This window comes from Urocampus carinirostris, chromosome 5 (assembly GCF_059441175.1).
Source record: "Urocampus carinirostris isolate Australia breed hairy pipefish chromosome 5, RoL_Ucar_1.0, whole genome shotgun sequence".
NCBI classification, from domain to species: domain Eukaryota; kingdom Metazoa; phylum Chordata; class Actinopteri; order Syngnathiformes; family Syngnathidae; genus Urocampus; species Urocampus carinirostris.
Genome location: NC_142353.1, coordinates 43,751,752 through 43,777,701, shown reverse-complemented (window position 1 = coordinate 43,777,701; position 25,950 = coordinate 43,751,752). Strand labels below are relative to the sequence as shown.

At 42.0% G+C, this 25,950-nt stretch overlaps 1 protein-coding gene and 1 long non-coding RNA gene across 2 annotated transcripts; one reads left to right on the top strand and one right to left on the bottom strand.

Moving 5' to 3' along the window:
* Nucleotides 1–1,014: 1,014 nt before the first annotated feature.
* pptc7a (protein phosphatase targeting COQ7 a) lies at nucleotides 1,015–17,326 on the bottom strand. The gene is made up of 6 exons (XM_088336932.1): nucleotides 16,846–17,326; nucleotides 12,360–12,539; nucleotides 6,187–6,385; nucleotides 4,084–4,207; nucleotides 2,757–2,886; nucleotides 1,015–1,448 (listed from the first exon to the last, which is right to left on the bottom strand). Exons 1-6 carry the CDS (start codon nucleotides 17,045–17,047, stop codon nucleotides 1,390–1,392), a joined length of 894 nt encoding a protein of 297 aa, XP_088193058.1. The 5' UTR covers nucleotides 17,048–17,326; the 3' UTR covers nucleotides 1,015–1,389.
* Nucleotides 17,327–17,540: 214 nt separating this feature from the next.
* On the top strand, nucleotides 17,541–23,211 carry LOC148366478 (uncharacterized). The gene is made up of 2 exons (XR_015850585.1): nucleotides 17,541–19,180; nucleotides 20,022–23,211. It is a non-coding gene; the product is annotated as an uncharacterized LOC148366478 (long non-coding RNA).
* Nucleotides 23,212–25,950: the final 2,739 nt, after the last annotated feature.

The window sequence follows — 25,950 nt, the reverse complement described above, 5'->3', positions numbered from 1 at the left end:
CTGAGTAAGGAGGTTTTTTTCGCTTAGACATTGACAAAAAACAATAAAACATTTGCTCTTTGCATTCATAAACAAAGATAGCTAATAACCACTATTAACATCTTCATTTGACGAATTTTCCGGACTATAAGCCGCACTCCACAACCCCCCACTGAGCACTGAGCTGTGCCAAAGAATGAATTATTGGGGCCATGTATAAGTAGATTAAGTGAGATTTTGAGTGAAAATCAGCAATAGCATTGAAAATGGGACGTGGCTGCGTCTTTCAGCATGACAATGATCCCAAGCACACAGCCAAGGCAACGAAGGAGTGGCTTTGTAAGCATTCCAAGGTCCTGTAGTGGCCTAGCCAGTCTCCAGATCTCAACCCCATAGAAAATCTGTGGAGTGATTTGAAAATCTGTGTTGCCCAACTGCAGCCTGAAAACAATGATGCTCTACAGGAGATCTGCATGGAGGAATGGGCCAAAATACCAGTATACGAAAAGCGTGTGAAGAGTTACAGAAAACGTTTAGGCTTTGTTATTGCCAACAAAGGCTACATAAAGTATTGAGATGAACATTTTGGTATTGACCAAATACTTTGTTTTCCACCATGATTTGCTAATGATTTAAAAATCAAACAATGTGGTTTTCTCCATTCTCTAACATTAATATAATGGGTTTGATTCCCCTTGCATACGATGTTTTGTGATCCTAGTCAGCGACTGATCAATCATTGCACTAATACTGTATTTTGCAGACTATAAGTGACAGTTTATTTCATAATTTGGCCGGGCTTCTACTTGTACTCTGTTAAGACATATATGTTAAATTCTTAACACATTATTAGAAAATTGAGTTTTAAATTTTCATTACTGGTACTTTACATCACTTCATGTTATTTTCACAATAAACCATGCGAGGTCGCTCTAGGTCTGTGTTTATAATTCAACCTTGACTGCAACGTAGAAGCGGGAGCAGCTTTTTGTCTACCTTCTGTGTGGGGGGAGTTGTTTACCGGTAAAAAAAAAATGACAGGACGAAGATGTTGATTTAATTCATGTGCCTTCTATATGAAGAATGCATGACAAGACTTTTTTCAGGGGGTGCGCCTTATAATCCTTACAATCCAGTGCGCCTTATAGTATTCAGCATGAAAGCCTGAAGCATCTTCTGCAAACACCACTGATCAAGTACACCCTTCCCATCAAGAAGCTGCTTGGACGTTTACAAGTCCCAATATTTCTTCTCTACCGCCGCATTGTCTTTTTTGCCAAATGACTTTTTTGGCGCCTGCTACAGTTCTTCAACACCCACCCAAAACAAAACGTCCGACGTCGTCCCGAGTCTCTCTTCCTGTCCAGCAGGAGTCAAAACACTTGGGCCGGTCACAGCCTCTCGTCACGCCTAGTCAGTGTATTCTGCTACTATGGACAACAGCACTGTGATGTCATCTGGTTTCCCTCCTAAAAAGCAAACAAAAAACAATGCATTGAAATAAAGAAATGGTCCTCTATTGGTGTGTGAGTGAGTGAGTGAAGGGGTAAGGTATATTGTAAACCGCTTTGAGGTCCTCAGTGACTGGCCAAGCTATATAAATGCATTCCAATTGCCATGTATCATTTTTTCCGACATTTTAAAGACAGCAGCTTACCATATTATGAGTCTCATTATTTTTTTGTAATTTATTTTTTTGCGAGATGGATGGTGTCTGCAGCAATTTCAGACATGCACTGGGCCCTTCCCGTGGACTTCCCCAGCTGCGGTGCCGTCGGGGTACCGCGTCTACGCTCCCCGCCATGTTTGGCAGGTCGCCTCAGCTACAATTAGCAGCTGGCATATAACTGGTGCGGATCAGGGGCATTCGACTGTTATATTTAAAACAAAAGTGTCGCAAGGGGTGCAGGCAGGTGATGACGCGATGTGAATTCTGCCTGGTGCTCTGAATGTCAAAGTGAAGAAATTTAATGAAGCGGAGTAAATGGTGGGAGTAACTATGACTACCTTCGGTAGCCAAATGCCTCATCACAGGTGTGCCTCAGGGCTTCGCCCTGGCGCCTCTCCTCTTCATAACCTACATCCTCCCCCATAGGGCAAATCTTCCATGAATTTAGAATTGCCTTCCACTACTTCGTGGACGAGACCCCACTCTACCTTCACTGTAAACCCAACCCCTCACCTTATAACCTTGCTCCTTCTTACCTTTCAGACATTCTTCACATTGCCATGCCATCCCACACCCGCAGGCTTTCCTGCTCCCTCGATTTCACTGTACAAGCTGCTCGTCTCTGCTCGCTGGAGAGCAGAGCTTTCAGCCGCTCTGCCCCGCAGCTCTGGAACTCATTACCACCTGACCTCCAGAATTCGACTGCCCTGTCCATCTTCAAATCCAGACCCAAACCCATCTCTTCCGAATTGCCTATCCATAACAAACTGCTAACATGCTTAACAACCCCCTCCTATTTTAAAATGTAATAATATTTTATTTTTGTATTTATTGCATTGAATGAGTTCAAGTTGGCGGCCTTAAAATCCAGAGCGGCTTATGCATAAAAAAGTTAAGTTTCTTCCTTTAATTTGCGCACTTTTCATTAAGGTGCGCTGTGTATTCCGAAATTTACATTCATTGTTTAGTTTTCTTTTAAATCTTGTCGCAGTTAAATGTATAATTATTTTAATGTGAATAAAAATGTGTCCAAATTAAGTTTTGCCAGAAAAATAGAATCCGGAAATAAACATTCTTCACAAGACAGTGAGGAAATTCTTCTCGTCACCTCGCACGTTGAGTCCGTTGTCGCATGCGAACTGCGCAAAAGGTGACATGTAGTTGGGGTCGTAGGCAAGGTGGTGGGCCTGCTCCGCGATACTGCGGGCGGTCTGCTCCACGTTTTCGTAGCTGGCGTTCTAGAAAAAAAAACAGAAAGCAGTCAATAAAAGCAACACTTTTCCTTTTTACCACCGTGTTTTATGGACTGTAAGTCGCTCCGTATAATAAATCGCACCAGCCAAGAAATGCATAATTAGGAAGGAACATATACCAGTCAGACCTGGAGTATAAGTCGAATTTTGAGGGACATTTTTTTCATTAGATTCAACACCAAAAACATGTGCTCTTGAAAGGCAATCAGAACTAAAAATAAACAGCACAACAGGCTGAATAAGTGTACACAGACGGTAAATGCCTGGTAATGTCAGTAATGTTCTCAGCTCAGGGATGCTGCTGAAAATGTGAATTTCCCTCCGGGGATCAATAAAGTATCTATCTATCATCTATCTATCTATCTAATGTCGTGACATATTAAGAGTTATTTAAATAACTAGCAAAAAGAACATGATTACCAAACTGTCAGTTTCACTCTAAATTATTAAATGAAATGTTCATCCTCTCTGTCATTTTTACCAGTAAACAACTCTCCCAACCTGGGAAGTAGACGATGCACCGCTTTCTCTTCTACATCTCTTACGTCAGATTCATCCTCACCTCCAAACTTTCTGATGCTCGATTCCGGTTTTCGGCTTCATATTTCACTATTTGCAGCTTGTAATCTGCAGAATATGATTTTTTTTTTTCTAAGTGGTTTTATAAACTACCAATGTTGAAATTATCAACACAGGCCTAGAACGCCCTATTGCAATTCAGTGTGAAAATAATATTCAAAATGATATAATAATAAAAATATTTTTTTAATTCAAAGGTCGCGGTACACAAAATATCAAAACAGTAAAACAAGAATAAAACAAGCAAGCAATAAATCCCCAAAAAGGGTAGTTAAACAAGGGGGTTGTATGTTGAGGCAGTAAATTACTACTAGCCAAGTCTGAAGAGGCTGGTTTTGAATCCGCATTTAAAGGTGGACAGGGTGGCGAAATTCTGGAGGCCAGGTGGTCATGAGTTTCAGAGCTGTGGGGCAGAGCGGCTGAAAGCTCTGCTCTCCCATCAATGTGAGAATAATTTCTTACATAAGGTTTCGGTGGAAAATAATATGTGAAATGATGTGATGATGTGCTAACAATTTCACCCACAAGTCACACCAGAGTGCAAGTTCCACCCCCAACTATGAAAAAAACCCCAGACTTATAGTCTGGAAAAAAGGTTCTCACCTTCAGTTTCTTGAGCTCCTGCAGGATCATGTAGTCAGGCATGTTGTCAAAAAGTCCGTCAGTGGCGGTGAGGATGATGTCACCCAATTGGACGTCAAAAGAAGAGCTGTCTGCAGCGTCAGGGCTGTTCAAAGACGCAAAACAAACTATCAAGGAGTGAAAATCGGGCAAAAAAAACCTGAAAGCCTTCGGCAGCACAGACACCAGTGGAGAGCTATCTGGACAATATTATACCAGTTGCAAGACACGCAGCGAAAAACACAGTTGCCTACCTAAAAGTAGGCCAAGGCAAAAAAGGAACGCACGCTATACAAGACAGGCAAACCTATCTCACCCAACTCGGACCAAACACGGGTCCCCCGGCAACAGGGTAAGCAAAGTTCCACATTCTCCAAACAGAAATGAGCTCTATGCAATCGCTGTTTACTCCAATCTTCGTTTGTCTTTTTAATGAGGCCCACCACATTTATGCGCCTTTTTTAAAATCTGTTGACGTCACAGCTTTACAGGTTATGAGGCAAATCGATCGACTTTGAGACTCAATTTCTCGAGTCCCCCAGCGCGTGGAATACTTTGCAACATATCTGCATGATTGAAGGGAGGAACAAGACTTATCCTGTTCCTAATTGGAAAAATTGAGTGTTTTATAACCCCCTTAAGGATTCCTGATTTTATACTAGAATTCACTAACTTTGGCCAGTGAGAGGAAAACCTTAGCAAATGACCAAAGCCCGCCCTGCCACTGCCTCTTGGCACGCGGCACTTTCTCGTGCTCCAGCATTCATCGATTTAACACCACGTGAAGAACAAACTGTTTTTGCTCAACATTGGTCACATAGCAACCAGGAAGGAATCCTTTTTCTATGGTCAGGCCTGAGGCAGTGTGCTCAGAATGTTTATCTGAAACCCCGGTGTGTAATATTTGACCACTAGATGGCACCGTATTATCTAATGTGGAGAAAACCAGTGCCAACTGAGCACAGCGTAGCAGCAAGCTGTTAGACAAACGGTGGGATCACACTTTAAAAAAAATACAAATTTCCTCAACATATGATTTTTTTTTTTTAATAAAACTTGTCATGATAGTTTGAGGTATTCAAATTAATGTTTTTGTACCACTTTGAGGCACTAAATATTACACATCATCCCTTAAGATATTTGCAAGCGGCAACGGACTAACATTTTTTGAAACGACTTGGGTAAAACGGTAGATCCGAACATTTTTTTCGGGATGTCGAAAAATATTCGGACATTGCTGTAAGTTAGATTTTGTATTGTGTGCACCTTTTTATGACTACAGGACATCACTGCAGTGTTTCTTTCCGCCTCTACAGGCGTGTGGCACTGTGAGAGGTCACCGAGCATCCACCCTGAAGAAGATATCCGCTTCCTCCTTCTAGTTCGGGTGAAATCGATCCATATTCTATCTACAGCGCGGTAAGAACTTTTTATTGTTTAATATCTTGTGCATCCATTTAATATGGTTGGTGTAAAGTGTAAAGAGGCAAGTGGTTTCTTTAGAAAAGAAAGTGGAATAGGAAAGATTAATGCGGTTGAGAAAATTGTTAGATCGCTTTTTTTTCATTCATTCTATACCACAGGGGAGGACCTCCTGAAGCACATCTTCCAAAAGTAAGCTAAACTTAACTTTTTTTTTAATCTTTATGGAGCATATTATTTTATTGAATGCTTATTTTTTAGTACAAAACTATACAGCATACTTAAGCCTTAAACATAATTATATGAACCTTAAACATACATTCCATAAAAAATATAGCACTAAAGCAACTGACGAACAAATTCAACTTACGAATGATCTTTCGTTCGTAAGTAGGGTAGCATCTGTACTACTTTTGATATAAGACTTTGAGGCAAATTTTTCGTATTTCACTACAACAATTTAGGAAAACGTGTTTTGATTTTCAACCGTTTCATTATACGTCGCTGCTGGAACTAACTTTATTCATGAGCAGAGGTAGCGCTGTATTTAGTTTCTGATTAAGTGAATGGTCATCAGAAGGCATTGGCTCGAATCGGCCACCGGGGTAACACGAGAGATTAGCTTCATCACAATTTTAGCCACATCTCGAGTTTCATGGGTACCTGTCACTTAAGACCGCCCCCTCCGCCTCCGGAGGCGCGATGGACAATTGAAAGGGCGTATTGAAGTAATGCTGCTGCTCGTCCGAGCGATGGACCACCTCTCCGCCGCGGACCACTAGGAAGCCCGAGTCGCCCAGATTGGCCGTGTGCAGCTGGTGACTCTGCCGGTCCAACACCACAATGCACGCTGTGCTGCTGCCTGCACAGAAAGCACGAAAATGCAACAGAAATGATCAAGATCTTCAGACTCCTTGCAGGGTTATACAGGTGCTCGAAATCCTCGAATTTTAGTGTTGTGGTAGCAAGGGTTAAAAAGTGCTTGCATTTTGGGTGACGTGCTTGTAAATGCTTGAAGTTGTTGCCATGTTTTTGGATTAAAAATAAGCCAGCAATTTCTTCTTGCGTGATTAACAGCAGCTGGCATTAGTTTGTATTGGATTGTCCTATGAGGCGTCATCTCCACCTACAGGACTGGTGCATACTACACATAAACAGGGCACTATGAAACGTATATAAGTGCTAAGATTTCGTATTAATTATGGACATTTAAAATGGGCCGCGGAAAAAATAATGGTAGCTTTTTCTCAATGGTAAATTGTCAGAGGATGAACTTCCTGCAACTGAAAATGTAAGTTACATATCACTGTCATTTTACCCCACACTAACGTATATAAGTGCTAAGATTTCATATTAATTATGGACATTTGAAATGGGCAGTGCAAAAAATGGTAGCTTTTCTCAAGTCATGTTTATTTGTGACGCCCTTAATCACAAAGAGTCTCAATGGGCTGCACAAACCATTCCAAACTACAGACTATTATGACACCGTCCCCTGATCTAAAACGGCAAGGAAAAATATCACTTAATCTCCCTCCCGCAGTTACTTAAGAGTGTTGAGGCTCGTTTTGACTGTCATTTTTGTCCTAAATAATGCTTTCAAAATAAGGTGTAAGCAAAGTTTTTTCGTAAAAACGTCACAAAATACTGCAAACGAGGATACCAAATCATTTAGCCTCAGTGCAGAAGGTACTGGGTGAGGAGAAAGAGTGCCCGTACCCTGTGTATAGCTCCACCCATTCCTATCGCTTACCCAATCAAATTGCTCAAAGTGCTTGGCTAGAGCTTTTAGGTAAAAAGTTTGAATTGTGTTAGTTTTTTCTGTGACTTTTTATCATAAAGTGTCTCTAAAACGAACATAGGTTGATAGATTCTCAGAGGATGAACTTCCTGCAACTGAAAATGTAAGTTACATATTACTGTCATTTTACCTCACACGTATATTAGCGATTTACTTTATGCAGATGTATAGCGCAGATATATTTGTGGTTCTGCAAAATACATGGACTGGATTTCTTCATTTAATGGTACTGGAGGAATTGGAAAATTGGTTTTGAAAGTCCTTAAAAGTGCTTATATTTGTCCATTAAAAAAGGGCTATGAACCCAATCTCTGATGTTAATTTAAATTTAGACATGTCCACCCAGCAAAGCTTCCCCCTTTGTGTATGAACTTATCCCGAGACTTTAAAATAAGTTTCGTCAACTCCTTAATGGTCGATGAATTCCGTGGTCACTTTATGATGCAGGTTGCTCTGTGTGCATGTCATGTGATGCGACCCACTTTTGTTTCATTTTGAAGATCAATAACTCACAGCTAAACACATTTGTAAATCTTACATTTTTGAAGGGACGGTGTGTAATAATCAGTGCCTCTTAGTACTACAAATAAAGCCATTCAGTAAAAAAAAAAAAAAACGTACTTGAATACTAGGCAAAAATAGCTGAAGTTTTTATATAAGAAGTCGAGAAGTCTGTATTTCTTTTACATGGTGGAATCCCTCCCTAGAAGTCGCCACCATGTTTGTCTGGAATCTTGCTGCTACGCTGTGCTCTTGGCACTTGTTTTCATTCGCAGTAGACAATACAGTGCTACCAAGTGGTCTATAATTGAAATGAAATGATCTGCATTTATATAGCGCTTTTCAAGTCAATGACTTCCCAAAGCGCTTTACAATGTGCTTCACATTTCCCAATGGCGGCCGTGCAGCCATGTAAGGCGCAAACCTGCTTATTGGGGGCATTAGGGGTTCAGTGTCTTACCCTAGGACACTTTGACATGTAACACGGAGGATTCGAACTGCAATCTCTCGATCCCACGACGAGCGCTCTACCTCCTGACCTAGGGCTTCTTTAATAAGAGCGTGAAAAGCTTGAGTTTTCTTCAAAACATTAGATGTTCTCATAGAAAATTTTGTAATTTGCTATAAACTATGGAAGATTCTTACAGGGTTGGGTATCCCTGTTAGGTTCTTTTGATTCATGATTGTGTTTTGATGGCTCTGCTCAGAACAGTCATGCCCTCTCGAATTTTGGATTATAGCAGAGAAAGACTTAAAATGATAATAAAAATATTTGTAATTTCAATTATTATCCATACTCCACACAAACTCAAAATGGTCACCCCCACAGATGGATTAGGATTTTATTTCATTCTACAAACTGAAAAATGCATTCGTAGAGCCACAACATAATATTTTTGACATTGACATGTCATGTTTATTTGTGATGCTCTTAATCACAAGAAGGGCGGCAGAGACCACAGATTATTGCAAACTACAGACTATTATGACACCATCACCTGATCTAAAACCGACATGAGTGCAAGGGAAAAACTCAAAAACCTCAATATGAGGAAAATGAAGATACCTTGAAAAGGGACCGCGCACATGAGGTTAAAGAATCCTAGACTTTTCGTGGACAATATCTCTGTATTATTTGTGTTTGCAACATCCTTTGCTGTCTGGTAATCCTGGAAGGGGGATACCACATGTGTGGTCCCTTCTCAAGGTTTCATTTTCCTCATGTTGAGGTTTTTTGAGATTTTCCTTGCCCTCATGTTGGTTCCAGATCAGGGGATGGTGTCTGGAAGGGTTTATGCTGAAAATAACCTTTTGTGTCAAACTCTCACTCTACCTCTTTTGTTTGATTTTCTTTCTTACTTACCCTCTTTTTTTCTTTCTGTTAAATCAGGGTTTTCCCATTACGATTTAAGACTTTTTAAAGACTTTTTCAAGACCACATCCATTGATATTAAAGACCAATCGTGCACGCAGGAGGCAAACGCCGAGTCGTGACAGACCCCTGCCCCTGGCGCCACCTGGCTGCAAGTTTAAGGCCCCGGCCTGAAGGAGGGTTTGCGCACCCGGCGGCTGAGGTTAGGGTTCCAAGTGCGGCCGGACCGCATTGGCACTAAGGGGGGAGAGGCCCCCAACCCAACTGCGGCTAAGCTTGGACTAAGTGGGTGCCATGAGCAAGACTGCGCAGGATTCGGGGCTGGGTACAGACTGACCCGGGTGCCTGCAGACTCATGAGCTGCTGCCTGGTTACAAAGGTGTTCCAGGATACAAAGTCAAACATACAGTACGCGCTGCCATTCGACACTTACAGAGTTTTACCTAGCAACCCTTTGCATCTGAGAGAATCCCAGTAAGCGCATTGTGTCCCCTACCCGCTCTGTAATCAGTCTACTGTATGGTACTGCTACAAAGAGCTATCATTCAAAATGGACCCCATGAAAGACTTGCAGAAAAGTGGGCAAGGAGAAAAGAAGATGAAGGGACTTTTTCTGGCCATCGAAACAAAGCAATGGAAAGGTAGTAAAACACACGCTGCCGTTCAGGAGGAGTTTGGAGAGGACGAGGGGGATACAGCCATCATTCTGTGAGCACGGCAAACTTCCATGACGTCTCAGAATTTGTGGAACGGAATCACCCCAAAAAAGGGTTGACAGGACGGGCTAGTGCTCATTTTGATGACATTTGCCTCACGCATTTACGACAAATTTTCAAACGCTGGCAAAAGCAGACGTCATTGGATCAGTTTTTCAAGAAACTGCAAGGCAAGAACAATACTGAGGGCCAGTTTAAACGGTAAACGATTTTTTTGAACCTTCTTTCCTTCTTTTTTTTTTCTTTTTACATTATATGCCTCGTTTTAGTTCCATTGTTCGGTAATCTAATTTATATATGCTTTTGTTTCATGTTCTGATACTTTTACGATTTATTAAAAAATGTATACTTTTGCGAAGCTTGCACATTCAAAAGGCGCCCCCTACTTACAAATGTTTAGGTTACAAAACTACTCCCAGAACAGTTAAATTTGTAAGTATAAGTACCACTGTACAGTTATGCTCTATCACACAGATAAAGCAAGGGAAAATTAAGACATATGAGAGTTAAAGAGAAAAATTGTAGGGAAAAGTTAAGACCTTTTCAATTCAGTTATTTGTTTTCATCAAATTTAAGACTTTTCAAAGTTTTTAAGAACTAGGGAGAACCCTGTTTATCGACTAGTCCGGCCCAAATGAGTTTTTCTACCATTTAGCCCCGGAGCTGGTATAGAGAGAACTTGATGTTCCACCTTTTATGAAACACAAGTCTGCGGTGGAGCCAGCCGACCACACCCTTGTCGTGACTCATTGAGGAAAAAACACTGAAATACGCTCTGTTGGACCACCAAAAAGCCCGCTTATGACTCACTCCCTTCTACATTCTTTGTCCAGTGTCCAACCACAATAGGAAACACATTGCCGCCCGCAATTCATCGAATGAGTGTTCATCAAATGACTACATTTTGTGCCTGGTGCTCGCGTGAAAAGGAGTTGGAAAATAACTGGTAGGAAGGAGGAGGAATTCACCTCATTTTTTTTTAAACTAAGGTCATTTTCCCTTTCAGTAATATTATCAATTTTATCCAAACAAAACCAAAGAACAATTTCTCAAACATACAAAAGAGTGAAGTGTCATCAATTTTGTCTAGTGAAATATCATTAAATATTGATATTAAAGCTTAATCAGTTCATGGAATTGTCTGCAGTAAACTACTCTCTTTATGAGTTAAAATCAATGTGTGTAAGCTGTGAAACTACAATCTCCCAAGATAGATTTTACATTCATATCAATGATTGTGACAAATTTCAGCATTCCCTCCCTCCATTTCCGGTCAAAAGATTATGTATGAGTGTAAAATAAGCCTGCTATGTCACAGCAAATTTGCATTTGCGGAGGCTATGATTTTATTTAGTTTTTAATTTATTTATTTATTTTACAATTTTTGAGGCATTTCAGACATCTGCGACCAGTGCTGCTTTCCTTTTTGGGTATAGTGCCATTTTGAATATGTCGTTCCTACAAGGGAAAACAAAAAATGAAACCTGGGTAGGAACTTAAAAAGCTTCAGCTAACTCCCTTTGTTTTCTTTGGTCAAATAATGATTGATGTTTTATGTTCACTGTTCATAAATCCCTTATCCGCCTGGGTCGTAGGCACAACTTCCTGTGGTGTGTTTTGGGTAAGTAGAGCCTGGTGGTTATCCCTTAAAGCTGTTTTATGAGGTATGAGTTTGCTTCCCCACATGAAACCGATTGTACTGGTTTCCATGGTTGCCAGTAATAGGAGAAGCCTCCAGATCTAACTCAGATACAGCACAAAAGAAAAATCCACAAACAAACATGTTTCTATGTGATGGAATATCTCTCTCAGACAAGCGCCTCTAACTACTTTGTGCTTTAGTTATCACTGGTTCACTCCTTCACAGGAAAAAAATAAGAAAAACAATTAAAAACCACAACGAATGCTTCCTGCACCGCTCTTGCGAAATCACTCTCTGTGCCAGCTCGACTGCGCGAGGGGGTAGTGAGGGGCAGGGGCAGCCAAGATTCAAGCCGATTGGCCATCACCTCTTGACATTAAATCTCCGAATCCAATTTGCCAATTCATATCAAAGCGTCTTTCGTACTATCCTGTTACCGGACACCTGCTCTGCGTTCCACTGCATCTCACTGAGAAGAATTTATGTTCTGCGCCTTCATCATGCTGCCAAGGCAATGCATCCGTCGAACCCTTTATTCTCTTTTTGCCTCGCTCGCGCTCCCCGTCTCTGTCAGCATGGCTTTGATCAAAGCGACCCTGCTCTCCCAATAAATATCAACTAGTTTATCATAGTTTAAATTTGTTCTCTCCCTCTCTCATTCTAAGTTTGCAAGTTCGCTCTTGGTTGCCTTAACTTCAACACCATTCAGTTTCGTACAAGCCGCCTAATTCTTAGATAATACAATAGCTAATTTATGCGGTTAATATAACGCAATGTGTATGTCGTTTGCACATAGTCACTCACCCAGCAGCGGCACTTTGTTTTGCAGAAGCTCATAATAGCTGGCGGTGAGCACACCGACTGGATTGCTGGGAACGAAGCGACCCTCCTTCACGAGGCGCTCGCACGTCTTCATCAGGGTGCTGGAAAATTGCGACGGGTCCACGCCGTAGTCCCGCCAGCCTCCTACTCCGTCTGCTACACCTGCAGTCACACACATATCAAAATAAAGGCATCAGGCTGGAAAGGTAACAAATTTACAGTTTACATAGTAAATGATGATAAACAATGCCTTAAAATATACCTGAGCCAGTAATTCAAGACTTAAAATAAATGTGGCACTAAAACTGTCACAGTAAACATCTTACTTTGAATTTACTCTGAAATAGGAACGAATCAACAACATCCTGCAATCAATTGTGTAGAAAATAAGAGGCTCATAGACTTTCCAAGATGTAGTTTCATTGTTTCAGTCAAGGCTAACACATCAACCTTCCTTTTAGTCATCATGCTTCCGATCTCTTCTTTCTTCCACTCAGTCGCTTTACTTTCACATCCTCTCACATTTAGTGACCCTATAACTAGGGTTTACGAGACCTTTCGGTCCCCCGCCCCCCTTTCTTTGCCTTGCTGTCTCTTAGGGAGTAGACATAGACAGGAAGGGATCCCCAGTCCCCTCCACTTTAGTCAACTCTTATGACACTCAGCGGACCACGGTGGGAGAATTCTCACACCTCCCAGGGGGACTGTATGAGAGTGTGATTGTGCCGACTGTGTTGTATGGTGCAGAGACTTGGAGGCTGAACGCAGATTTGAGAAGGAAAAATAAATGTTTTTGAGATGAAGTGTTTGAGGAGTATGTTAGGAGTGACAAGATTGGATAGATTGAGAAATGAAATTGTGAGAGACAGAATTGGAGTAGTAGTGGAACTGAGCAAGCGTGTGGATAAGAGAGTACTCAGTTGGTTTGGACACATGGGGAGAATGGATGAGGAGCGAATGTTGAGGATCTACAGAGCAGAAGTAAATGGAAGGAGACCAAGAGGAAGGCTGCAATTGACGTCGATGCATGGTGTTATGAGTGCACTGCAGGAAAGAGGTCTAAATATCGTGGAAGCTAGAGCTCTCGTTGGTTTGAGTGGAGGGGTGTGAAGGATAATGGGATGTTTGGACGCGTTCTAAGGGATGGGCAGGGCACCCGTATGAGTGACATGGCCGCTTTCTTGTGTCCCATTTCATCTGGAGGGAGGAAAGCCTGACCAACTTAGGTGCCGAGTTGCTGAACTTGTTTGTGTGTTTGGGCATTTGGATTAGCCATGGTCCAAAAATGTTTGTGTGTGTTTTTTGCTACTTTTTCCCTTTTTAAAAAAAAAAAAAATTCTTTATTTTTGTATGTGTTTGTCTTGCCGTCAGTCACCCTTCTCGAGGGATATGACCAGAGTAGATAGTTTCATTGTCACTCCTATAACAGACTTCTCTGACCATACATGGAAGAGCCTCAAGCCTGCTTAGCGTTTGCCAAAAACAAACGGTGTCCTGCTTTACAACAAACATCCCGAAATAACACATCTCGTTGAGAGGATCTCCTCTTTTCCAACTCCACTTCTTCAGCGAACCGTTCTCAGAATTGCATTAAGCAGATAGCTTCCAGTTTTAAACAGAGGTTCAGAAAGATGATTATACGCTTGGATCCGTTAAGATGAAGACATGCTCAGTATCAACATGGAATCATATTTTTTTTTCATGCAACATATAAAGTCAACTGCAATTTCTATTGATGCAAGCTGCTTCAAAGTCAGGAATCAGAATGCTAGGATTAATGAGGGGAATCTAGAGCAATTACTTCAATTTTTTCACATGTATTCAGACAATTTGAAAAGTTCTACTCCGTAGAACAGTGTTTTTCAACTTTTTTTAAGCCAGAGCACGTTTTTTTTACATTGGAAAAATTTCACGGCACGCCACTAACCAAAAATGTTATAAAATGACACTGAACAGTTTGTTTAATTACAATATAATTTATAAAACCCTTTGTTTTTACAACACAGACACTTTACAATTACATATTTGCAGAAAATGATTCATACATTTTTTATAAAATTTTAAAAAGTGACATTGGATCATTTCTCACAGCACCCCTGACGATCTCTCGCTAGTGTGCCGTGGCACAGTGGTTGAAAGTCACTGCCATAGAACATGAAAAAGTCCCATCTCAACAGTAGATCCCATGCTTGTCACGCACGATAATTTACCATGGTTGAAATGTAATCTTGGGTCTAAAACCTATAATATGCGGAGAAGTTTGATAAGACATGGTGTCATAAATGAAAGCGCCTTTGAAGTTAGGATAGCTTACTTACTGGACATTGTTCACCCGGGCGCCATTAAGCTAAGGAGGTAGAGCGCTTGCTTAGGATCAAGAGGTCGTGGATTCAATTCCTGGCTCCACTGTGTTATAAGTCAAAGTGGGCAAGACACTGAATCCCTAACGCCCAAAAATGGATATGGAGTGTCTCTGAGGTTTTGTTAGCAAGCTCTTAACATTGCACAAGCCAAAAAAATGCTTCCACTGAATCCCTAATGCCCCCAATAAGCAGGTTGCATGGCTGACTCCCTATTGGTGTAATGGGTAAGTGTGAAGCACATTGTAAAGCGCTTGACTTGTAAAAGCACTATATAAAGGCAGACCATTTACAATTTACTCTCCTGACGCCTGGCTGCTCAACCCCCTATCGCGTTTCTTCTCTTTATTGTGCCCGACTGAAACTTCGTTTTCTCATCTGAACGGAATCACGGAAAACCATTTACTGATGGCGAATATTTTAAAGAAACGTGTGTGTATGTGTTTCAAGTTTTGATAGTTTCTAAAATAAGATTTTACTGATGAATGGTATGGTAGCTGTCCATATTACTTGATTTTAATTGTAGTTCATTGTTGATGAAGCATATGAATAACCTATACTTTTTGTGGTATCTCTATATAATTTGTAATTGCAACATCCTTTGCTGTCTGGTCATCCTGAAAGGGGGATACCACATGTGCGGTCCCTTCTCAAGGTTTTTACATTTTCCTCATGTTGAGGTTTTTGAGTTTTTCCTTGCCCTCGTGTTGGTTCCAGATCAGGGGATGGTGTCATAATAGTCTGAAATAATAGTCTGTGCAATAACCTGTGCAGCCCTTTGAGACTCTTTGTGATCGAGGGCTATAGAAATAAAAATGACTTGACTTGACATGAAGAATACCGTAAATTCCTGACTATAAGCCCCTACTTTTATCCCAAATGTTCAGCCCTGCGGCTTATTCAGTGAAGCGGCCAATTTATGTAATTTTTCTAACGGCCACCAGCGGCACTCGAGTACAAAAGGTAAAATTTAGACCGGTAGAATTGTGCGCCGAGGTAGACTGCATCCTCTTAGTTTATGTTCGAATTGTCCGTACGACAGAGGACAGAGGTTCGTTCCGATTATGAGGAAGACGCTCTTAATGGCGACAGTTATGAGGAGAAATACGAGGACGGTTTACCGTGAATTTCGCAATTGCGGTACGGCTTTTTTCAACAGCTACGCTTTGTGCGTTGCGAGCGTGTTAGGAGTAGCGTGGTGGTACCTTTCACAGGCACAATTTGGGATGAAAGTTATATTATTATTCTTAAAGCTTTGAAAACTCTCTCGGTGTACCGTCTTTCTTTGTAAATATGTGTAACCATGTATAATGTGTATTAGCAACTGTATATTTTTGTAATGTATTTATTTTAGAGACTTATTGTGATATGTTTTCTACGAGCGAATCAAAAAGAAGGGGCGGAGCAAACGCGGGCTGACAGGAAGTGGGGTAAAGCTGAGTTAAATCTCTTTGTTGTTGCAGCGGACAATAGTGGATATATATTTTTCCCACCCTTAACTTTGGAAATATAGACTTTTTTTGTTGGGTTACTTTCAACGGGACCTGGACTTTAAAGGTTTGCATTAAATTCTAACTACCGGAATCATTTTCAGTTCATGTTGCCGATTGTGGTGGATGGACTGTGTACGATATTTGCAGTTACAATCACGTCACCTAAAGTCAGGTTTGGGATGAACTTATGACTGTGTTACATGTTTAAATGTTGGCGCATGCGGCTTATATACAGGTGCGGCTTGCGTAAGGACAAAACCAATAATGTCCGTAAAAGGTGGTGCGTGCGGCTTATAATCAGTTGCGCTCTATAGTCCAGATTTTACGGTAGTTGAAGTCATGGATGTCTTCAGGCCTTTCCACGTGTTGCTTGCATTCATTTTTTAGTTTGTTGATAAACAAGAAGTGGAGGATAAATTGGTCAGTTATATGATTAAAATGTCTATCCATGTTGTATATTTGGTGTAAATGTCAGCTCTGTTGGATATTAAGAAAATGTTCAGCGAGTCATGAATCTTGGTGAGGCACACTGATTTACAGGGAAATTTAAATTTAAAATATTGCCGACCCCTGATTTAGACAATAGAAAGGAATACAAATGATCCTTTGTCTCACCCAAAACATCCGCAGATTTGTGTCGGGCGATGAAGCAGGCGTCGTCCCCATAGCACATTCCCTTCTTGAGGATTCCTTTCCGGAAATCCTTGCCGAAGCCGCAGCTCGCCGTCACCAGGCTGTAGTCGCGGCCGTCGGTCTGAGAGAGTCCGCCGATGACCGCTCTGGCCACCAGTCGCCCGTACGACAGCACGGATAACATCACCCGGGGAAACGGCTTCCCAACTCCGGAGAGAGGCGGCCGGGGCTAGCGCGAGCGAGCGCTAGCTTACCTCGGAGGTTAGCTAATGTTGACGAAAGGGAAGGAGAAGGCAGGAGGAACTCGACGTCAGAGTGAAGGGACTTAGAGGAAGGTGGTTTCCTTCGAGTGTCGTCCGTCATTGACGACCGCGGCCATGGTGCTTGCTGGTGCCTTTGAAGACGTTTGCAGGCAGAGTGTGTGATGGTGAGCGGCTGCTCACGAGGTCTTGTGACTTCTCTGACGTCATCCCCCTTACGCAACCTTCCGTTCCATATAAGGAGTGATTACTATCGCATTACTTTGAGCTTGATCTCTTCCTGCGCATTCTCAATCCAACATTTGGCAAAATGTCACAAGTATTTTAAGGTTAAACGCAACTTTGATCGACGACAAAAATGGAGTAATTGCAGATGTTTTGACCCCTTGCAAAAATTGTGTGGCTAGATTTTTTTTTATTTTAGGAAATTGTTGGGATATTTTTCCGAGACTCACTCAATTGGCCGTGCGCGTGCGAAGGGAATTCCCTTCCGCAGAGTCCTGCCATGGCCGGGCGTTATGCCAACGGGCGGAGACATAATTGCGTGCGATTCTTATTCAAAGATGTAGGAATGTCAAGACTTGATTTTATGAACAAGTTTCTTGATAAAATTCTGAAGTTTAAAATGGAGGACTTGCATTGCGTCATAACTTTGACTTCTGGCAAGGGCTTTGATGTAAGTTTTGTAACGGCGGCTCTTTATCAAGAGTTTTGGAATCGTTTTGAGGGGGTGAGGCCCCAGTTTTCTGGTTTTATAGTGGAGAAGCTGTCTGATAATGCCAACAAGACAGTTATTGTCAGGATGTTTAATGAAATGGTGAATGCTGAGGATATATGTTTTTTGTTGAGTAGATATTGCTTGATAAAAGGACCAGCTATGAAGGTGAGGGATGAGAAAGGCGTTTGGAATTGTGCCTGGAGGATACCCATCCAGCAATTGCAAGATCCTCAGGGCTTTCAGGGACTGAAACAGCTCCCGTCGACTATATTCCTGGGGGAAAACCGTGGCTTTGTCCACTATCAAGGTCAACCGAAACTCTGTCGCAAATGTGGTGAGCATGGACATCTAGCTGAGGTATGTGATCGAGTTTTTTGTGGAAAGTGCAGGACAATTGGACATTCCTTTGAAGAATGCACCAATAGCAGAAAATGTAATCTCTGTGGAGAAACGAACCACCTCTATAGGAACTGCCCAAAGTCGTTTGCTAACAAGTTGAAAGCTAGGAAGGCAGTTAACAAAGACAACAAAGACAATGAAATGATGTCAGAAGACAATGAAATGATGTCAGAAACCATAGATAATGAAATTAATATATGCAACAAAGACAATGAAATGAAAAAAGACAACAAAAACAATGAAATGACTAAAGTTATGGAAATGCAAAATGAAAATGAACAAGAAATTAATAAATTTATGGAAATACCCAATAAAGATGAACAGAAAATGAATAAAGTTATGGAAATATCTAATGAAGATGAACAAGAAATGCACAAAGAAAATGAACAAGACAAACAAATTGAAAATACACCTCAAACCTCTGGAGGAGAGACCAAAGAATCAAATTTGAGTCAGGAAGGAACTGGAAATTCTAATTCGATTTTTCATCAAATACCTGAATTTGGACAAGACAAACAAATAGAAAAGACAACACATATTAATCAGGAAGGGCCTGGAAGACAGTCCAAAATAACAAAATGTTTTACTACGCCACTACCGGAATTTGAAAAAGACAAAAAAATTGAAAAGGTGAACGACTCTCCAAAAACCCCTACAGGCACTGGAAAGAGGGGTAAAAGTAAGACAAAATTGGGGGTGGTGAAAACACCGGAAACAAAGGGAAGAGATTTAGAAGAAAGCCGATTGCCGACAAAAAAGCCCACAAGGGAACTGTATGAAGTTGAGATGGAGGAAGTCGGGGAAGGAAAAAATCTGCCCCTTTGTGGGCAGGGAAGTAAAAGACCCCTTGATAGGTCCTCTGGCTCACCCCCTAACCCAGAAAAAAGGGGAAGACCTGGAACCACAGACAGAGAGTCGGAGGATTCCAGAGTTTTCCCCGGTGAGTCTCCAAATGAAGTACTACTCTTAAGTGATATGTCTGACACAGGTGACACTCTTGATGATCACCAAAGAATGGACTCAGATCCCCCGGTTTTGTCTAACTAGTTTAAATACTTTAACCACAATTATGAACATTACATTCTCTACTATCAATGTGAGAAGTGTGAGATCAAAGATTAAGGCTCACAGTGTTTTATCGTTCTTAAAAACTATCAGAACAGATGTGTTTTTACTACAAGAATGCTGCATCCCCTTTCTAAAAAATTATAAACAGTGGGAAGAGATTTGGCCATATCCTTCATTATGGAGTGGCTCGAATGAAAACCGTAACGATGGGGTAGCCATTTTAATAAACAACCCTCAACTCATCATAAAGGGGAGTACTGTGATGAGAGAAGGACGCGCAATCTTAGCAAAACTTTCTTATATAGGGAATGATTTTAACCTAATTAACATATACGGCCATGCCGACAGACATCTCAGGTACGAACTTTTAGAGGACATCCAGTCGCATATGCTAGGCCATCAACCACTAATCGTGGGAGGAGATTTTAATTGCATCCTAAGTCGGAAGGATAGAAAGAGGACCGATGAGGAGTTTAAAGTAGATAAAACATCAACTTTATTACAAGACATGTGCCGGACATTTAAACTGGTGGACTGTTTTAAATCCATACATCCAGGAGAAGAGGGCTTCACCTGGTTCAGTAGTGACAATGCCAGAGCCTCTCGAATAGACTACATATTTACAAGGGGTTTAGCACAGAGTGATGCAAGATTAATTCCTGTTTTTTTTTCGGATCACTTGCTATTGTCCTGCTCTCTCTCATTCTCTTCAGGTATGACTGTTGGGAAGGGTTTGTGGAAGTTAAACTGCTCTTTGCTGGAGGATGAGGCTATAGTCACACAATACAGAGAGCTTTACAAAGACTGGCAGACCCTTCAAGACTCGTATGATTCTCGAGCAGAATGGTGGGAAATGACAAAGAAACGAACACAGACCTTTTTTAAAAATGCAGGGAAAAACAAGAAACTTAAAGAGATGAAACGCATGTCGGGTCTACAAAGAAGACTCCAACGCTATTTCATCCTAACAGAAAAGGGGATGGACTTTAATGATGAAATCAAAGAGACCAAACAAGAACTAAACGCTTTGGCGGAAATAAAGAGTAAAGGCATCATAATAAGAAGCAGAGAAAGAGAAATAGAAGAAGGGGAAAAATGTACACGCTACTTTTTTAAAAAAATTATGAGCAAAAATGAGGGGCTTTTTAAACTTCAAAACGAAAACGGGCAAATAACAAAGGAAAGTAGTGAAATAACCAGATTGGTAGAAGACTACTACAAAAAATTATTTGAAAAGAAAGAAACACATGAGAATGAAATGGGGCATGTATTGGATCATATTTCAAGATCAGTGCGTCAAGACCCCTTTTTAACGTCAGACTTTACCCAAGAACAACTGAATGATTGCATAAAAGCTATGAAAAAAGGCAAATCACCTGGGGAGGACGGACTCAACCTCGAATTTTACCGGACTTTTTGGGATATTTTAGCACCAGATCTGATTACGGTTTTTAACGAATTTTCCAGTCGAGACAATATGCCAGACAGTTTCAGAATAGGGATAGTTACTCTATTGCACAAAAAAGGAGACAAAATTGACTTAAAAAACTGGCGACCTATAACACTTTTAAATGTGGACTGTAAAATTTTCAGCAAGCTTCTAGCGACACGAATGTCTGTAGTCTTGGGAGACTTGGTTGATCCAGACCAAACCTGTGCCATTGTGGGAAGGAAGATCAACGACAGTCTCATGCTGATCCGTGACACCATTTGTTATGCGAGAGACAGAAACATGCGACTAGCGGTCCTAAACCTAGACTTTGAAAAAGCCTTTGATCGAGTCTCGCACCAATACCTCTTCAGGGTATTGCAAAAATGTGGTTTTCCCCAAAAATACATCAAGTGGGTAGGACTGCTATACCGAGACATCTTCAGCAAATTCATGATTAACGGGAATTTATCGGAAGCAATCGAGGTCAACTGCGGTGTACGTCAAGGTTGCCCTATGTCTCCGCTTCTCTATGTTCTTTGCATTGAACCTTTGGCACAAATGTTAAGAAAAGATAGATTTGTCGAAGGGATCAATATCCCAGGAAGTGGGGGACAAATTATCAAGTGTGTTTTGTACATGGATGATTTTAATATTTTATGTACTGACCGCGCATCTGTTGGAAGAGCCCTTGACTTGACTGACCTGTTTGGAAGGGCGTCTGGGTCAAGGCTAAATAGAGAAAAATCACAAGTAAAGTTTTATGGAATGTGGAAAGAGACAGAAAAGGCAGGACTCCCGCTGACGGTATTAAAGACAGACCAGAAAATCCTAGGGATAAAATTCAATGCGGATGGAGGAGGCGAGACCAACTGGGATGACATGACAAGGAAAGTTAAGCAAAGACTTGTTTTTTGGTCACTGAGAAAAATGACAATAGAGGGGAAGGTCCTTATCATCAAAGCGATCATCCTACCAATGCTTTTGTCAATCAGTTTAGTTTTTATGCCCAAAAGAAACGTGCTATTACAACTGGACCGAGCCATCTTTCGCTTTGTCTGGGGATCAAAGTGGGAAAGGATAAAAAGAGATACAATGAAAAAGAAAAAGGAAAAAGGGGGAAAAGGAGTACCTGACCTCCAGCTTTTCCTGGGAAGCAAATATGTCTCTCTCCACTTCCAAAACGCTGTGGGCCCACCCAACAACCCGAAAAGTCAAGCAATGACCCGGTTTTGGATGGGCTCATATTTGCGGAAGCTAAAGCTTGTACCAAACAATCGTTTGATTCCAGTATCATTTAACTTGCCACCAACACATCTCTTTATTAGGGATTTTTTAAAGAAGTTTGATTTGGAAAAACAAGAATGTCACAATTTACAAAACCACAGGGCCCTTATTGCTATTGTGCAAGAGCGAGCAACAGTAAGCCCTGTGCGGGGGCTTGCGTTTGGCGAACCTACAACGGTTTGGAGAAACGTGAATCATCCTGCCCTCCCAAACAGACTAAGAGACTTGTCATGGATGGTGGCTCATGAAGTTCTCCCAGTCAGAGCCGTAATGCACCACCGAGGTATGTCGGCGACTTCGACGTGCCCTCGACCTGGCTGTGGCGCCCAGGAATCGGTGAGGCACCTTTTTTGTGAGTGCAGCGCTGCCGAGGTCTTGTGGACAATGGCCGACCAACTAGGAAAGTTCCCGGACTTGCCAGCAGGGGAGGTCCCTGATGCACAGTACGTGCTTTACGGGGTGAGTCGGTCGATGAGGTCTCAGAACGACTTTGCCAGGGACTGGCTCACTCTCGCAGCCATCAAGGACGCCATCTGGACCTCCAGAAACCTGTTGGTATGGAGGTGCAGGCAGATCCCCCCTGTGGCTGTGCTACAAATGGCTGCGGATACCATACAATCTGCGAGCGGCGGGGCTAGGACGCAGCCATAAAGAAGACTCGTCTGCACCCACCCAGAGATGGGAACCGGAACTACACTGTGGGAGTCCCGGCAGCAACGGGAGATATACTGTGGAAGTCCCGGCAGCAACGGCCTGAGAGGACCCACTGTGGGAGTCCCGACAGCAGCGGAAGCTACACTGTGGGAGTCCCGGCAGCAACGGCCTGGAGAAGACCCAAAAAGAGGACTGTAAGAGTGCTGTTTGGGAGGATGGGATGGCAGAGCTACGCCCTTGCACAATAGTATTGCCTTTTACACGCTGGTTAACTACTGTTGAAAGAAAATAACTCTGAAATTGTTTAATTGATGTCGGTTTTGTTTTTGCTGCTGTTGGAGTCGGTGGATTTTTTCAGACCGAGGACAATCAACTTTGGCCTGGACGGATCTATTGACACTAACAAAGATGTTATATAATGAAATTGTGAATATGCTTGATTGCTATTGAGTTTTTCGAGAAAGGTTGTTCAAACCTCACATTGTGTTTGTTGTTAAAATCGTCATATTGGAATATAATATTGTGAATATGCATGATTGCTGTTGTGTTGGTCATAATTGTTTTCTGTTGTTGGTGATCTATTGACACTAACAAAGATGTCATTTAATGAAATTGTGAATATGTTTGATTGCTAATAGGATTTTCGAGAAGGGTTTTTCAAATCCTCACTATGTGTTTGCTGGTAATAACATCATATTGGAACATAATATTATGAATGTGCTTGATTGCTGTTGTGATTGTCATGATTGTTTTATTTTAATATTAGTGTCAATAAATTTGTTCAAACCAAAAAAAAAACTCCTTTCGATATTTATCTTCTGAATATGATTTATTTTGCATAATTGATTCGTTTGATGCAGCCTGCCTTTCTAGCAAAAAAGTTTGATCACATTATCAAACCTGTCGCGCTCCAGGCCTCCATGCCCTTACAATGTCGTATTTTCCCTTCCAAAATAATCTTAAACCATATTTTTTTCAAACGTCTTTTTTATGTAGTTTAACATGTTATAATCTACATGTGTTTCGATATATCATATACCGGTATATTGTTGGGGCAACACGGCGGCGCAGTGGTTAGCGCTTGTGCGGCACAGTTTATGTCATGGGAACCTGTCGTGTGCGGAGTTTGTATGTTCTCCCCATACTTGCGTGGGTTTCCTCCGGGCACTCCGGTTTCCTCCCATGCATTTCAGGTGAATTGGCGGGTCCAAATTGTCCCTAGGTGTGAATGAGCGAATGAGTTGTCTGTCCCTGTGTGCCCTGCGTTTGGCTGGCAACCAGTTCAGGGTGTCCCCTGCCCACTGCCCGGAGATGGCTGGGATGGGCTCCAGCCCCCCCCCCCCCCCCCCCCAAACCCCCCCCGCGACCCCAATGAGGATAAGCGGTACAGTTAATGAGATGACATATATATTGTTCATTAACATTTTGTTGTGAGATACTGAGTTGCTCGACATGAATGAGGTTTATTACAAAAAAAAGTTTAAAAAATGAAGTCGTTTGGACGTTCACTGTAGAAGGAAAAATACATGCAAATATAATTCATCTCATTAGCTGCACCGCTTATCCTCAGTAGGGTCGCGGGGGTGCTGGAGCTCATCCCAGCAATCCTTGGGCAGGGGACACCCTGAACTGGTTGCCAGCCAGTTGCAGGGCACACAGGGACAGACAATTCGCTCGCACATTCACACCTAGGGACAATTTGGACCGGCCAATCCATCTGAAATGCATGTCTTTGGAATGTGGGAGGAAACCAGAGTGCCCGGAGGAAACCTACGCAAGCACGGGGAGAACATACAAACTCCACACAGGAAGTCCGGTAGCTGGATTTGAACCCACACAGGAGGTTCCCAAGACCTTAGAACTGTGCCGCACACGTACTAACCACTGCGCCGCCGTACTGCCCTCAGTATTAATCATCACAGTTAATTGGTAATACAAAGCAAATTATCACTTCAGATGTTCCGATTCATATATTCTTTGTGGTTTGCTGTCCCGCCACAGTGGTTATGCCTTCTCAAGGTCCAATCCATCATCCTCCTCTTAGCGTAACCAGGAATATAATTGAGTCCATTTTGGCAAAAAAGTCCTTTTCTTGCTAGGAGTATTCTTTTGTTTATTATCTTTCGTCGAATCTTTCGCTTCAAAACACGTGTTTTCCTTACCTTCGCGGTCTTCTGAAGAATTTCTCCGCCGTTTTTTTCGTGCCGGAATTATTGCCTTTGTTACCACTTTCTGTATTGTTTCGACACTGAAGAAATTACCGATTTTTTCTTGATTTGCACCTTATACCAACTGTTTTTACGGAGGCATACTTTTCTTTCACTCGACAACCACCAAAACAATCACATCTCGAAGCCACGAGATCTCGTTTGCCGAGATCGGCGCGAGACCAAAACAACAACGGCGGATCTGCCTGACGAAAGGTTTGGAGTGCGGTAAATCTTTGTTAAAAAGAAAAAAGTAATCAGGTAATAATGACAATTTGGTGTCAAAAAAGTTACGTCCCAGGGACGCACGTTAATTTGACACAATGCGTCCCCAGCAAAAATAGAATAGAACATACCTTTATTGTCATTGTTACAAAATGGGTTAACATATTGTGACAACGAAATTGGGCATGACACTCCAGTTTTACACATTTACAGTGAGGTATGAGCCAAGAAGATAAAGGAACAGAGAAGATAAGGTTATAAAACAAGGGGGATAAGACTATAGTTATGATTTACATGGTATTTACACAAGAAATGTCAGCATGTGGGATGTTACATACAGTGTTATCGTGATACCGTTGGTATCGTAAGGGTGAAATGATGCGTCTAGGACGCGGGCAGACCAGAACACTGCCCATTGCTGGCTACAGACCACAGCACAATGTTTCGGCGATCTCCCTAGGGCACTGCAACTGCCTTTTGAGGTCTGGCAGGCGAGAGGAGCCTTCCGGAGTGTAACGGGAGAGGGGCATTGATGTTTTTGCGAATGTTGTCGCCAGCCCTTGCAAACTGGATGAGGTGATTTGATGGAGGAGCTGGCCGACTGTTTGCTCCCTGTCTGCAACCTTTGACTACCTCTGCCAGCTTCTTTAGGACGGCATCATGCCGCCACCTGTAGCGGGCTTGGGAAAGTGCCATCTTGCAGCTTGAGAGGATATGCCGAAAGCTAGCATTGATGGTACCACAGATGGGGCAGATCGCATCAGTGTCAAACAATGTTCCCTCTAAGCTGCGTGTGTGCGCAATTGCGCACTACCCAGAGCTTTTCCGCGCACAAGAAAA